General features: G+C 59.7%; 1 protein-coding gene across 2 annotated transcripts; it reads left to right on the top strand.

Annotated features, from left to right (window-relative positions):
• The first annotated feature begins 264 nt into the window (after positions 1 to 264).
• GTF3C5 (general transcription factor IIIC subunit 5) lies at positions 265 to 15286 on the top strand. Of its 2 annotated transcripts, none has more exons than XM_030838427.3 (11): positions 265 to 666; positions 2802 to 3021; positions 4261 to 4459; positions 8343 to 8538; positions 9640 to 9744; positions 10975 to 11089; positions 11507 to 11587; positions 11772 to 11869; positions 12867 to 12949; positions 13632 to 13774; positions 14551 to 15286. In XM_030838427.3, the coding sequence occupies exons 1-11, from the start codon at positions 520 to 522 to the stop codon at positions 14829 to 14831; spliced, it is 1668 nt and encodes a 555-aa protein (XP_030694287.1). In that variant the 5' UTR covers positions 265 to 519; the 3' UTR covers positions 14832 to 15286. The 2 variants fall into 2 exon arrangements, with proteins under 2 accessions (XP_030694287.1, XP_030694288.1); XM_030838428.3 differs by having other exon boundaries at positions 266 to 666; positions 14656 to 15286.
• The last annotated feature ends 410 nt before the right edge of the window (positions 15287 to 15696 follow it).

Here is a 15696-nt window from a genome sequence, read left to right as displayed (position 1 = left end):
AAGACAGGCCGGAAGTCTACCTCGAGCCCGCCCTCGAGCTGTCATTGGGTGGGATCCGAGGAAGGGGAGGAGACCCGGCCTAGTCCTGGTTCATTATTGACTAAAAACCTATGCAGGCGGAAGGAGGGCGCTGAAACTTCGCTTCCTTCTGACTCTTCATTGGCTAAAAAGTTCGGCGTGTCTCTCGGGTTCTCATTGGCTAAAAGAGTGGGCGTGTCTTACAAGCCTCCAGGTCCCTCGCGGATTGGTGGAAGAGACAGATCCCTACCCCGCCCCTCGAGTTCCAACCCTCCTCGTTTTAAACACGAAGTTGAGGGACGGGCTGTCGTTTACCCCGAGCCTCGGGGCCTCACCTCGGCGGTGTGCTCCCAGAGGCCTTCGAGCCTCGCGGAACTCAGGGATTTAGACAAACGCGAGCGGGGAGGAAGCCCGGAACGATTCCTTAGCGGAACAGATCAGGCTAGGCCTCTAGGAGCTTGGGGAGGGACGGCCCGCGGCGGGCCCGACGAGACTGGCAGAATGGCGGCGGCAGACTGGGGTCCGGGGGTCGCCGTCCCCGTGGAGCTGCGGCGCGAGCGGCACATAGTGTGTGTGGAGTACCCGGGCGTGGTGCGCGACGTGTCCAAGATGCTGCAGACCCTGGGCGGCGAGGAAGGCGTCTCCCGGGTGAGGAGCGGGGAGTCTCCGGGGACCACAGGGGAGGTCTGAGTCGTTTGACTACGGCCGAGGGGCGGGACTACCCAGGGATGTGAGGTTTCCTTGGCAACGGAGCTCGAGGTCGGCTCTGGAGCGGCCAGTGGGCGGGGATTTGCTTCAAGACCCGCCGGGCGTGGAAGTTAGTTTAGCGCTGGGATCAGAGGGGAGAGGGTGTCCATTCCATCCCATCATTACTGCCATGAAAAGAGCTCAGTTGCACCGAACCCCCCCCCCCCGCTCCCCAGGATGTGCTGGGCTGCCACATCCTCATTTCACAGAGCAGAAAACTGAGGTATGGGGAGATTAAGAACCGTTGACCTACAATGAGAGGGGGAGGAAGGATTATGTTATTAGTGTTAAAAGTAGTAATAGCTAACAATTTATTCTGTACCAGCTACATTTCTAGGTGCTTTACTTACATTCAATTCGCATTAGAACCCTGCCAGGTAGGAACTGTCATTGTCCCAATTTTACAAGGAAACCGAATCAGCTTGTTCAAGTTCACCCAGCAAACAGTGGAGCTGGGATGAATTCTTACCTTGTGCAAAGCTCTATGTAAGTGACTTACACGCACCAGATCTTGAAGTGTCTCTTCTTTAGAGAGTCCTTCCTCGACTGCCCTTACTAAAGTGGCTGCTAGCAGCTAACCTCTAATTGCAACCTGAAATTATGTTTTAATGTGTTTATTGTCTGTCCTGGACCTTTGGCTCTGAGGCTGTAAACTGTATGAGAACGGGACCTCCCGTGGTCCTAATGTCCATAACTGTGCCTGCTTCTAAAATACTCGTCAAATGCATGATTGAATCTTCACGACAATCTAGTGAGTTAGGTACCATTATTATTCCCATTTTTCTGATAAAGACACAGGAAGAAAGGTTGGGTCAGACAGGCTCCTACATGGTACAGTGGGAATTTGAACGCATGCACATCTCCCTCTGAAGTCTGAACTCTTAATTCTGCTTCCTCATCCTTTATGAATACTGAAAAACCTTGAACCTGTCATTAAGCACAGGAGGCCAGTAGAGGCCCAGTCAGTCACGTTTTCTTCTTTTATCCTGACTTACTTTACGGCGGCATTGACCAGGACCCTTGCTCCTGCTAACGCCAGGGATGTCTGGACACAGTTACAGTGGGACCCCTTTGGGAAGAGACTGGTCATTCACTCGTTCCATTCCTGTTTCTTGTGCACCTCCTCTGTGCCAGCCCCACATCTGGGGTCATTCCCAGCACAGCAGTCTCAGAGACCTGTTTCCTGACAATAGGGGCTCTTTTTAACTTGCTTTCCCTAGATGCTTCCTGAGCACCTGCTAAGGGCCAGGTTGTGTCCTGGGTGTTGGGGAGCCAGCAGACCAGCAAGCAGATGACCTTGGCCTGGTTAACATTGTTGGTGCTGCCACACGCTCACAGCTGACACTGTGTCCCTCCTACCCAATGTGGGACAAGCATTCCTATATCGATGACACATTACCATGATTTAGGTGTCAGGCTAAGTGCTTTACATATATTTCCATTTAATCATTGTAACAATCTGATGAGTAGGTACTGTTATTATGTCCATTTTAAGGAGAAGGAACCAAGGCATGGAAGGATGAGTCACACTAGTCAGGGCCAAAGTGCTTGTTATTTGTTGATTTCATCTCCTTTGGACCTCGAAACTTTTGTATATATGAGGGTGAATGCCAGGACCCTTTGGGGTGGGTAGTTCCTAGAGAAGAAGCCCTGGACAAGTCATTCAACTCCCACCCAGGCTCTCCACGGCAGACACGGGGGTGACACCTCCGTGAAGTGCTCCCAGAAGAGTAGGTGGTTACCCGCACTGACCTGTCATTCGAGAGACAATGGCTTTACTTAACTGACAGTTACTGTCTCCAACTTTACAACCTCTTAGAAGGAAGAGACTGTCTTCATTTTCCCTACCAGATAAAAGCTAAGATACTTGGGTTTGAAAAATGAGTCTTTCGGGAATTAAAAGCTCAGAACGAAACGGAAAAATCCTCCTGGCCCTTCCCTGGCCACCTGGGTTGCCGTCAGGCTTTCACTGAGGGAGGAGCTGCCGGCTGCTTTGCTGCCCCCTACTTCACTCTGTCTCCTTTGACCTCCCGCAGATCTATGCAGACCCCACTAAGAGGCTGGAGCTGTACTTCCGGCCCAAGGACCCCTACTGCCACCCCGTGTGTGCCAACCGCTTCAGTACCAGCAGCTTGCTGCTCCGGATCAAGAGGAAGATGAGGCGGCAGAGGGGGGCGCCGGGGCCTGAGGCTCACCCCAAGGTCACGTTCGACATAGAAAGCCTTGGCATCGTCTCCACCGTTTACAAATTTCAAGGTAACTGCAAAATGCATTCTTACCACACTGGGTTATTTCGGGGCCTCGTGCCTGCAGGAGCTGCATGGGTCATCCACACGGTGAAGGGGGCCCGGATATGCCCAGGCGTGAGGGGAGTGGCAGAGCGCAGGCCCTGTCCAGGAGGCCCTGCTCGTTGCTGCTCGGTTTTCTGCATTCTTAAGAGAAGCTGGAATTCTCTGAGAAATCGCATTGTTAAAGCCGCTTTACGGGGCCAAGTTAAACTGGTCCACAGGCCTCCAGTTTTCAGCCCCACCCCCGCCCTCGTGTTTGGGGAGCTTCTTGGTTTTTACTGCTGCTGGTCTTGCCGACCCTCTGAAGCCTCCCCAGGTCACCTCAGCCCCTTGGGACCTTATGTCCTTTGAACTCTCAGCCAGCTGGATGTCTCCCGTGGGGTCCTCAATCGAGTTTGCTCCCCACAGGGAACCCCTGGGAGGAGGTGCTAAGGCGTGGGGTGGAGAGGGGGAGTTGTGCCTGCCTCAGCCTCCCTCGGTCTCCCTGTCCGTGCAGTGGGAGCCCGGAGTTCCTCAGACCCTCGTGGAAATTCAGAGAGACGATGCCCGTGTGCCGGTTTGCACACACGTATGGTACTTGGCAAATTACTAACAAGCCTCAAGAGTATCTATAGTTGCAGCTGCAGTTCTAAGATAGAAACTGAAGAGAATAAAGACTAAAAAGGAAGAGGGCGATAGAAAGTGTAAAGAAACTAAAACAGGACCTGGGATCCCACAAGTGGGGCATTTGGAACGTCCGTCATTCTGGTGGAAAGTGGTATTCACCAAAGAGGGCCGTCCGTCCCGGGACGAGGCTTCCCAAGTGATCCGTTTCTTTCTCTCTCTAATTGAGCTGGTACGTCACCACTCAGTGTGTGTCCCAGACCAGCAGCATGGGCCTCACCTGGGAGCTTGTTAGAAATGCAGCACCTCAGCATCTGCATTTAGCAAGACCCCTGGTGAGTCACGTGCACGGTACAGTCTAAGCAGCACTGGCCTAGACTTTATCCTCACATATCAGGTAACTCCCCGACCCCCCAAAGTAGTATTTATCCAGGCGACTGGGCTGTTCCCAGAAGCGACTCGGACATATTGTTTTGGCTCCGGCAGCCTCCCCTGCGAGGCCCGCTCAGCGCACCCGAGGAGACGCGGGTGCTGGTGCGTGGCAGCTGCCAGTGCCTGGGCGGGTGCGCTAGTGTGTCCGCCGTCTGTCTACCTCTCTTCCCAGGAATGTCCGACTTCCAGTACCTGGCCGTGCACACAGAGGCGGGTGGCAGGCACATGTCCATGTACAGCAAGGTGCTCATGGTCAAGCCCGAGAAGGAGAATTTCTTCCACCAGGAGCTGCCGCTCTACATCCCCCCGCCCATCTTCTCCAGGCTGGACACCCCGGTGGACTACTCCTACCGCCCAGAGACACAGCACCGGTAAGTACCTCCCTGTGGCCGCCGCCCTGCAGCATCGGGGCTCAGGGCAAGGGCCCTGCGCTCAGAGGGCTGGACTCTTCCACTCGCGGGTCAGGCGGCCAGGGTGGCCGGCTTTACTCAGGCCCGTGGCCCCAGCAACAGAGCAGCTGGTGACCAGGGGCCCTGACCAGGGGTGTCAGGAACCAGCCCTGGTCCTCGCGCCCCACCCGGAGGCCTTGCTCAGGGCTGTCCTCACACCACAGAGTGTGAATCAGGATGTTGCCTTTGGACTTAGACCCCTCCCCAAAAGCGTGTACCTTGAGGTGTGGAGAGACAGACACCCCCTGCCGCAGGAGCCCTGGGAATGAGGTCGATATTTTTTAGAGAGCAACCTGGCAGAATCTATTACAGTTTTAAATGTTCTTTCCTGATGACCAGGCGGCCTGTAGGAATTTATCCCACAGTGACTGTCGCCTCTGTGCCCAAAGGTACACTGACAAGAGCGTTTTCTGGCTGGTTGTGGGCAGTCGCAAGGAGCTGAGCGGGCCTGGTGGGGCGAGAGAGCCCGGGTGGGCGGGGCCCGCGTTCAGGTCCTGGACCTGTGATCCCTCATCACAGGCCGGGCAGGTGAGCCCCGACCTCCCGCGCCAGCCTCCCCGCCTGTAACAGGGGTGATGATAATAGTAACAGTACTCACTTCTCGGCGTCGTTAGAGGGCTGAATGACTGAGGCTTTTGGAAATACTCAGAACACTGAGTGCCGGGCAGAGTTTGATAAAGTGGATAAGTGAGTGATCAGTCCACTAATAGGGATGATGTAGTTAATTAAACGACGGCCTGTCTGTGCCAAGGAAGACCGCACAGCCTTTAAGAAAGCAGGCTCCATGGGCCAACAAGGCTCGTGTCCAGAAAGCTTGCTCTAGGAAAAGCAGGTGTTAGAGCAGACTCTGTGCTATAAAAGTAAACTGGGTGATAATGGAAGCCTGGAAAGACGGGGAAGTTTGGGCCCAGAGCAGTTATCTGCAGAGCGGCGGGAGGGCGAGAAGCTTCTCTTCCCTCATCAAGTATTTCCATCAACGAGTACTGACCGCCTGTCGGGGCCCAGGGCTCCCCTTGGGGCCAGTGTCAGTGGGGACGCGACAGGCGGCTCCGTGCAGGGCCGGGGGCTGGGGAGCCGGTGGAGCCCCAGTGAAGGATGAGCGGGCGGTGGGAGCCTGCGGGCAGGTGTGTGTCTTAAAGGGGATAAGTGGGGAGTGGGCTGTCATGCACAGTGAGTGGGGTGCGGGAGGGTCCTCAGGGGAGCTGAACTTTGAAACAGACCTGTGTGATGACAGAGCCGGGCAGGTGAAGATCCGGGGAGAACGTTCCAGACCAGGGGGCTGGCACATGCAAAGGAACAGTCGGGGGTGTTGCCCCCGAAGCGCAGAGAGCCGAGAGAGGGGTGGGGTGAGGGTCCCACGGACCACAGAAAGGAGCTTAGATTTTATGCTAAGGAGAAAGGTGTGTTGTCCCCTTCCTTTAAAAAATATATTCTGGGGAGTTCCGAAGGAGAGAGGAGTGTGTGATGGACGCCCACCTACGTCACCAGCCTCAACTTTCTGCTGCTGGTTTCACCTCCCCACCACCTCCACCCCCAGCATCACAGCGCGTCCTCCAGAAACAAGTGTGTGTCTCTAACTGGGAAGGACTTGGTTTATTTTAACTTAGCCATAGTGCTGTCATCAGAACGAGCAAACGTTAACAGTGTCCTTCATGTCATCCAGGGCCCAGTCCTTGCTGCGTTTCCCCATTGCCTCAAAAGTAAGTCGAGAGCCAGACAAGGGTCGATGTCTCTCAGGCCAGTTGAGTCCATAATGCCACCCCCCGCCATCCTTTTTCTGACTGCAGGAGTAAATTGTGCTTGTTAGAAAAGACCAGACATTATAGAAATGTATAACTGCAAGGAATCGGGTCCATTCCCTCCCTGCTGAAAACCCTATTGTGTGCAGTTTTCTGTGCGTATGTTATACTCATTATGAGAGTTTCAAATGTTTTAAATGTACATGTTTCTGAAATTTGAAACTTATTTTTCCCCCACAAGCATTTTACTCTTACAGTCAGAAACAAAAATATGTAGAAGAAGGAACTAGAGGCACCCGTCCCCCACCCCGCATTGCCGGCCCTGATGCTGGACGGCAGCGTCAGAGTCACTGCTCCGTCCTGTAGGGCCTGCAAACAGCTGTCTCCCAGCCTCGGGGAGGGGGACAGGGGTGGAGGGCCGGCTGCCCTTGAAGCCACAGGCCCTGTTTTTCTCCCATGTCGTTTATCGATTTTCCAGTGCGTGGAAGGAACCTGCCTTTTCTCCCAGGGCTGCCATCGATTTTCCTGCTCTGATGGCCCTCATGGGTACCAAGGACTGGCAGAGGAGGCCTGGCCCCCGCCTTGCTGGCCTTCCTGGGTCCAGGGGGGCTGAGCTTCCTATATGGCCAGTGGGCAGAGGACCGGCTGGGACGCTGGCCTGACAGGGGTCCCCCCTCCTCGAGGCAGTGGAGGGGTGAGGGCAGGCGGCCCGCGCCCTGCAGCTGCCTGGCCCAGAGGGAGTGCCCGGGGCTTTCTTTTTCTTCGGGGGCGTCTGGGGCCTCAGGGAGTTGTCTTGGAAAGCAGGACAGTGTTCAGGACGGCTCCAAATGGAGTCATGTTGTTTAACGAAGGTACAGATTTGATCCCGTCTTTGTAATTTTGTTTCCCCATGTGAAAAATCACTTTGTTGTTCTTTATAAACACGCAGATGGTATGCACTCATGTAGAAATTACGGTAAAAGGAAACAAATTTAAAAGGTATTAATCACCTGTGTGACATCCAGGACATACTCTGAAATGCACTGCAAAGTAATTGAGTGGGTTTGGGGTGGGGCCCGGATGGCGTGAAATGGGCCCTGTGACGGCAGTTGTGGAAGCGGACGGTGGGCTTATGGGGGCTCCTTGTACTGTTCCCCCTGCTTTAGCGAAGCTGTGATGTTCCTGATGTCCCACCTCCGAGGGAAGCGCTCCGAGCCCCCTAGGAATCGTCGACCCTGTGTGTTCTGTGCTAACGGCTGGTGGCAGAGCCCCATCCCCCCCTTTTGTTTTTGGCCGCACTGTGCGGCCTGCGGGATGGATCCTAGGTCCCTGACCAGGGCTCGAACCCAGGCCCCTTGCAGTGGAAACTCGCAGTCCTAACCACTGGACCTCCAGGGAGGTCCCCAGAGGTCTTCTTTTAGCCTCTGTGACGAGAGCGTCTGGTAGTATACGTCCTCCCTTCACCGCGGTATCGTTGAGATGCTTCCGAGCAGGACGGAGGTTAGCGGCCCCGCCAGCCTCCCTGGGCTCAAGTCCCAGCTCCATCACCTCGCTCTCTGGCTCGAGGCAGGTTTCCAACCCCTGTGGCCTCAGTGACTTCATGGGAAATGGGTCCTTCCTCGTAGGATTGTTTCGAGGGTTAGATAAGTGACTTGTGGGCGTCAGTAAGCACAGCTGCGCTCTGACAGCTGATTGGTGGTTCCCGTGTGGCCGCCCGCGCCTCAGCTGATTCCACTGTCCCTGCCCTGATGGGCATCTGGGCTGTTTCCAGCTTTTCACTGGCTGGACGGTGCCGTGCTCGACGCGATGCAGTCGTGAGGCCACCAGCCTCACGGCAGGGGCCCTTCCCCACACCCCAGCCTCTGGGGCTCTTGGCCTGGCCCTGCTTCGGAGCCTCTCTGAGCTGACTCAGACTCGCTCCCCCTTCTTCTCCTGGTCATCAGCCTGAGAACACAGGCGCCTGCCTTCAGTGGCCGGGGCTGAGATCCGCTTCTCACCCAGATTCCAGGGAAACGCACCCACACGTGGGCTGCCCGTGTCCAGCGGGCCCACGCCTGGCCCCGCCCTCAGCAGCTCTCTGCTCCTAGGGAAGGCTACAACAACCCCTCCATCTCCGGGGAGAACCTGATCGGCCTGAGCAGGGCCCGGCGCCCTCACAATGCCATCTTTGTCAACTTCGAGGGGGATGAGGCACCCGAGCAGCCGCTAGAGGCTGCGGCCCAGACCTGGAGGAAGGTGTGCACCAACCCCGTGGACCACAAGGTGGAGGAGGAGCTGAGGCAGGTGAGCCCGGCCCCCCGGCCACACCTTCACTGGCCGCACCTTGTCTTAGGCTCACTTATTAACACATGGGAACTCTTCACCTCCAGATGTGACATCTAAAGCTATGCCAGTGTAAGCCCTGCCCTCCCAGAGTTCAAAGTGCTCCTTAAAACTCATAAGAGGTCCCTTTGGGATGGTAAACGTTGTCCACATGTGACCTCGGCGTGGAGCTCCGGGATTCCGGAAGCTTTGTTCATCCAGCCCTTGGCTGCAACACACCAGATGGGGCACCTGGTGTGTACCAGGCCCGGTGCTTCCTCCCCGTTAGAGCCGGGCTGGACGGGGGCCCTGGGCGGAGGCGGCCTTCTGCCTTACCCGCTGGCTTGCAGGTTCTGGGAGACCCAGGCCAGGGGACTCTGGTCCTTGTGTCGCCACAGGTGTGGACAGTAGGTTCTCAGCACGTCACTGCTGACCGACCCTTGCCCCTGCCCCTGTTGAACTTGACTGTCCCCTTGGTGCGGGACGGGGGTGGGGTAGGATGTTATTTCTTAAGTGGTGGACACCTTGTTATGTTTCTAGCAGTTGCTGGGTCGGGGGGAAGTGGGGGCCACTCTCCAAGGCCCCTCGTTGTCATCAGGACACAGCCCAATCTCCCACCTGGCTCGGGGCCGCTCCCACCCTGGCCCTCCCACTCCAGCCCCACTGGGAGGGGGTGCGCCGTCCCCTGCGGCCTTCGTCACATCCCGGCTCAGGCCCCTGCCCTCTGGGGCTGCTCAGGGGCCCAGAGCTCCGGCCCGTCCCCCTCCTGGCCCTGCTCTGGCTCCTTTGGTCCTCTGCCTCCCCGCTGCCCTTTGAGCCATCTAAGGACAGGGACAGCGTCTCTCATGGTCATTTCAGGACCCCCAGGCCCTGCAACCGCACTTGACACGTGCTGGGCGAGCAGGGCGCTTCTCAGCGCGGGACGAGTGGGCGTGCGCAGAGGCCCCTCCCCACCTGCCTGGCCCCTGCTCCCCCCACCCCCGCTCCTCTCAGGAAGGTCCTCTGGGGCCAGACCGTGCGGGGAGCCTGGGGCAGGCGGGGAAGCTGTGGGTGCTCTTCTCAGCCTCTGCCTTGACCTTCCAGCTGTTTGAAATCCGCCCCATCTGGTCACGTAACGCTGTCAAGGCCAACATCAGCGTCCACCCCGACAAGCTCAAGGTCTTGCTGCCCTTCATGGCCTATTACATGGTGAGTGCCCACCCACCGCCCACCCCGCTCCCCACCTGCTCTGTCCTGATCCCTGACGTGCCTCAGAGCCCCAGCAAGGGCAGGCGGCCCTGTCCCAGCAGCTGGAGGATGGCTTCTTAAAGGGATTATACTTTGTTTTTTGTGGTACGCGGGCCTCTCACTGCTGTGGCCTCTCCCGTGCGGAGCACAGGCTCCAGACGCGCAGGCTCAGCGGCCATGGCTCACAGGCCCAGCTGCTCCACGGCATGTGGGATCTTCCCGGACTGGGGCACGAACCCGTGTCCCCTGCATCAGCAGGCGGACTCTCAACCACTGCACCACCAGGGAAGCCCGGGATTATACATTTTTTAATGGCCTGGTATGGAGAGCTTTCTAAGGACCAGGCCCTGGGTTAAGTGCTATGTGCATAGCATCCTTTCTTCTTCTGTGGGGCATGGCAGCAGGGTTTGGACCTCTGATGAAGAGGCTCGGCTCAGATGGCGACTTGATGGGCCAAGATCCTACAGCCAGGGAGTGGCAGAGCCCCCTGGGGACCCCGGCCTGTTTGGCTGCAGCGCCTGGGCCCCTAACCACAGTGCCACCTGCCTTCACGCATTCTCCCTGGGTTGAGGGGCGTTCAGTGGGGGTCACATGCGCCTTGGACTCAGTCCAGGAGGGATGGAGATGGGGCTGTCATCACTGAGATTCCCCAAGGTGCTGTGAGGAAGAGCTCCTGCCGGCCAAGGGTCCAACCTGGGGCCTGGGGAGGCAGACGGACAACGTGACCGTGACTGTGATGGCCAGGAGGTGGGGGGCATGAGACGGGCTCATCCCTCCTGGGCTTAGACCCGACATCACAGAGCTGCTGCCTGCCTTTCAGCGATGGCTTTCTGGACACAAGGACCTCGGGAGCACTGTTTGGGGACAGTGCCTCCATCCATTAGCACAGTTGTGACAGTTCTTGAGCTCTTTCTCTGTGCCGGGCACTGCGGTGAGGGCTTCAGGGGCACCGTCTCATTTAATCCTCACCAAGACGCCATCTGACTGGAAGACCAAGGCTTGGAAAGGCCAAGTGACCTACCCGAGGTGACCGAGCCACACGTGCGAGCTGGGGGTCAGGGTTCCAGAGCCTGTCCCCAACTCGTGGGGGTGTGGTGCTGCCCCGTGTGGGCAGCCACCTGGGTCTGCAACTCAGGGGGGCCGGGGATCAGCCGTGACCACACTTCGCACTCCCGCCCTTTCTGTCTCCAGATAACAGGCCCCTGGAGAAGCCTCTGGATTCGATTCGGGTACGACCCCCGAAAACACCCAGACGCCAAGATTTATCAAGTCCTTGACTTCCGAATCCGTTGTGGAATGAAATACGGTAAACAATTACCGAAACCCTTGCTTTCCTTTTCCCTTTATCGCTTTCTGTTTCCAGCATTCTCTTCTGTAATACGAATATATCCACGTGGAGAGGATATATTCCCCCCTTGGTGGGACTGTTAGGGACAGAATAGCGCAGACACGAGGACCCGAGCTCTCGTCCTGGCTCCTGTGGTGATGCTCTAGTGGCTCCTTACAGCTCCTGTGGTGCAGGCCAGGCGTCCCGTCAGTCTCCTGTCCCCGGCCCGCGGTGACCCCCCCGCACACAAAGCACCAGGACGCGGCGGCTCCTGTCACTCCAGCGGGGGGCCTGAGTCCCCTTCTCAGGAGCCGCCCCAGGGAACCCCGGTGCACCTGTGGCTGCCAGAAGGGGCTCTGTGCCCACCCCAGCTGATGCACGCCCCCCCTCTGGCAGGTTACGCCCCCAGCGACATGCCCGTCAAGGCCAAGCGCAGCACCTACAACTACAGCCTCCCCATCACCGTCAAAAAAACGAGTAAGGGGCTCAGGCTCCCTCTGCGGATCAGGCGCTGGGGAAGATGGGCGTCCGGACGGCGGGATGGGAAGGGGCTTCCCGAGGAGGTCACTCCAGGGCACTGCTGGCCCGCGCACCCCGGGGAGGGGGGGCGGGAGAAACACTCACCCCCGTATTCCAAAGCCCTGCCGTGGTCCCCTCGCAGGCAGCCAGCTCGTCACCATGCAAGACCTGAAGCAGGGCCTGGGTCCCTCGGGGTCGGCCAGTGCACGCAAGTTGGCCTCCAACAAGTACAAGCTCAAGGTGGGTGTCCCCTGAGCTGCCCTCCTGGGTGAGGGCGCGGGGGGCGGCGGCCCCTCCCTCGGGCAGGCCCAGGACCCCTCACACAGCCCCCAGCCCCGCCTGTGACGCCAGGAGGGGCTCCGACTGAGGCCGCTCTGCCCTCCCTGTGCCTTTACGTGACTCCCACCTCCCGGGACAGCCTCTGGGCATGGGTGCTGGGGACCACCTGGGTACGTCTTAGGGAGGGGCTCAGATGCCAGGAGCCCCATGTGGCAGCCACGGGGCTGGTGAGCCTCAGGCGCTGTGGGCCTGAAGCCAGAGCAGGCCGTCTGCACCCTGGCCGCGGGCTGGACGCGGGCCGCCCTCACAGGCTCAGGCTCTCGTTAGCACAGGCGCGCAGCAGGGGCGGCGACTCCCGGGGCCCTTCCTGTGCCTGGCCGAGGTGAGCTGCTCCAGGCTCGGAGGGGGAGGCCGGCAGGGTGGCCCCCTCCCTGGAGTCACTTGCCTCGTAGAGGGGGTGGGGCGGCTGTCTCCCAGCAGCGTCAGGTCTTCGCTCCTCAGGGAGGGCCCGGACCCTCGCCAGAGCAGCCGTCCTCCTCCAGGACTCTTGTCTTAGGCCTTTATCCCCACCTCTGGAACTGGCCTGCAGAGCCACCTAAGATGACCGAGCAGTGGAAGAGAGACGTGCGGAGGGCCCTGCAGGGAGGCTCCGAGGCAGAGCCCAGCCCCGGCCCCCGGCGGCTCACGGTCCCAGGGCCCAAGGGAGGGCCTGGCTGCTTCGACCACCCCTCGACGCCTGGGGAGTTGCGGCTCGTTTTCTGCACACCGGCTCCCCGGCCTGTGGCCCGTCTGCCTCGCCTGAGTCCAGGGAGAAGAGCCAGGCCTGCCGGGTCCCGGGAGCAGGATCGGCAGCCGCCCTGGGAGAGGCCCCGTGGGAGCCACGGCGTGGGGCTCTCCTGCGCCGCCCGCCCCCGGGGCCGCTCCCTCCGACCTTGCCGTCTCTGCCCTCCTTTGCCAGGACTCGGTCTACATCTTCCGGGAGGGGGCCTTGCCACCGTACCGACAGATGTTCTACCAGTTTTGCGACTTGAACGTGGACGAGTACGTACGTGCGGGGCCCTGAGACGCCGAGGTGGGGACCGTGGGACTCGGGGTCAGTGCAGAGAAACCAGCCGGGGACCGAGGTGTTTCCTGCGACTCTTCCACTTCACGTCAGCCTTAATCTCTCAGCGAGAAGGCCGGCTGCCTGGGAGTCCTCTGCCCGGGCTCGCGTGGCCCTCGGGAGTGGCTTCCCGGGTGCGCCTCGGGCCGCACCTCTGAGCAGCCGGCTGTGCTGCGCGCAGAGCACAGCGCTGGGCCGGGGTGTTTGCCTTCCTCCTCCTTCGCCTGCATGGGGGTTCCTGACACGGTCCTCAGGCCCTGGAGTTGATCAGAATCCCAGAAACCTTTAAGCCAGTTGTTCCTAGTGATGTTTAAAAACCTGGGGGAGGGGTGCTGGGGTGGGAGGAGGCGGGAGCGTGGTAAATCCAGCCTGGAACCTGGTGAACGCTCAGGCTCTCGCCAGGCAAGTGGGCCGCGGCACACGCCCGCCTCGTGTGCAGGGTGGGGTCGGGGCCCCAGCTGGGGGTGGACCGCTTTCTTGACGCCCTTCGTGACCGAGCTCCTCCCTCGGGGTGGCGCTCTGAGTGCTGTTTTTCTGAGCACGACCCCAGCTCTGCCAAAACCGCTTCCTGGCCCCTGTGAGCAGAGACCCCACCCTGGAACTCTGTCTCCCAACGCCCAGGCTGCAGAAGATCATACACCGCAATGACGGGGCTGAAAGTCTCTGCACAGAGCGGGACGGCTGGTGCCTCCCCAAGACCAGTGATGACCTGAGGGACATGATGTCCCTCATGATCCGGCACACCATCCGCTCCAAGAGGCCTGGTGAGAGTGCTCGGGGTGAAGGGACGCCCTGGGTGCTCTGGGGCCCCCTCTGGGGCCCAAGCAAGTGTCCCTAGTGGACCTGCTCCCCAAGAAATTGCACCCAGGTGGGAGCCTCTTGCCCTGACAGTGGTGGGAGGGGGGCCTTTGGAGACAGGGCTCAGCCCTGGGGGTTGAAGGCAGGAGACGGGCCCAGAGGGGTGGGGCTGGAACAGGGCCAGTGCTGCCAGGGGGGCCGCCGCTTTATGCCCTGACGTCACCCTACATCCTCTGGCCACGTGTGGGCACGTTGCTCCCGTCTCCCCTGGGAGGGCAGGGACGGCGGGGCCTGGGCTCCTGTCACCCGGCACTGCCTGCCCCTCCGCAGGATGAGCATCCCTGCACGGGGTGTGAGCCCTGCTGCACTGCAGGTCTGACGGGGCTGGGGGAGAGCAAGCGAAAGGGCCCCTCTCGGGGTTCCTCCCAGGCTCGGGGAGGGGGCGTCCCAGACCCACCAGCCCCTGTGGAGCTGATGGGAGTAGGGGTTCTCAGCCTCCTTTAGGACACAGCCCCCCTCTGAGAGTCCAGTTGAGAAAAGCACTGACACAGAGCCCTGCACACTCCTGGGGAGTCCACGGGACCTATGAGCTGCCGGAGGCTCCTCCGGGGAAGAGGTTTTCAAGGCCCTTGGCCTCAGTGTTCCTTGAAGTGCTTTTTCAACTGGAGTCCCAGGTCCCCCAGCCGTCCTGCTTCCCAAAGCAGCTTCTCTAGAGCTTGAGCCCAGACACCCGTATTTGTAGACAGGCCCCCAGGAGCCGAGGGCCTCTGGCTGAGACCAGCGACAGCTGGTGTGGGTGCGCCCAGGAGCCAACGACGGGACACACACGGCCTGTCTTTTGGCCCAGCTCTCTTCTCCAGCCCGGCCAAAGCTGACGACGGGAAAGAACAGCTGACCTGCGGATCTGGGGACGAGGAAGCAGAGGACGCGGAGGACGAGGACGACGAGGACGATGAGGACGACTTCAAGCCGTCGGACGGGAGCGAGAACGAGATGGAGACGGAAATTCTGGACTACGTGTGATGCAGCCCTGGGCTCCAGGCTGGGCCCCCCGACCAGGCCTGATGAGGGACCCAGGACAAGCCGGGGTCCCCTGCTGCTGCCCACAGAAGCCAGAATGTCCCCAGGCGGCCCTGCTGAGGAAAGCAGCCGGGTACAGCCGACCCTGGGTGCCCGGGGCCATCCCGAAGGTGGTGCCCCGACTTTGCACAGCCGCGAGCCAGCCCGGTGTCCCTCGGGCTGAGCCAGCGCCCAGCGCCTCCCTCTGGCCGAGACCAGCAAGCTCTGGAGGTGCAGACGGTGCAGCGGGGGAGGGCCGGCCCTGGCTGCTGCTGAGGCAAAAGGACGGGGCGAGGAGCCTGGTCCGTGGTCACAGGCGGCGAAGTCTGCCATCGTGTCTGGACCCCATCCGTTTGGGGTAACCTGGCAAAGGGCAGGCCCAGCTGGAATTGTCCGTATTAAACACATTTTCCCAAGGAGCCTTGGTGTCTCAGTGGGGATGTCAGCCAGAGAGGGGTTTCCTCTTGCCTCTGGGCTTGGGCTCCCTGCTGGACGTCGTTTGTCCCTTCAGTCGTTCATTCAGAGACCTCGTGGTGGGTGATGCCGCGATGGTTGAGAACAGGCCTGATGCCCCTCGGCAGGTGGGCCAGGTGAGAGCAGCCAGAAGTAACTGCAGCCCGGGGGGCCCTACAGCCTCACGTTCATCCCTTCCTGTTCCAAGTGGGTGTGTTCTTCAGAGGCTCACGGGAGACAGACCCTGTCTCAGGGCTGCCTGGTGTGAAGCCAGAGGTTTCCAGGGATTGCAGGGTCCCTGGTGGGGCTGAACCTGCCCTCCCCGGGGAGTACCCACACACACACTGCCTGAGCCAGAGATGAGCCCCATCACGCA

The sequence above is a fragment of the Globicephala melas genome, chromosome 6 (assembly GCF_963455315.2).
Source record: "Globicephala melas chromosome 6, mGloMel1.2, whole genome shotgun sequence".
NCBI lineage: Eukaryota > Metazoa > Chordata > Mammalia > Artiodactyla > Delphinidae > Globicephala > Globicephala melas.
The sequence above is the reverse complement of the archived record's forward strand: the minus strand, read 5'-3'. Positions and strand labels throughout refer to the sequence as shown.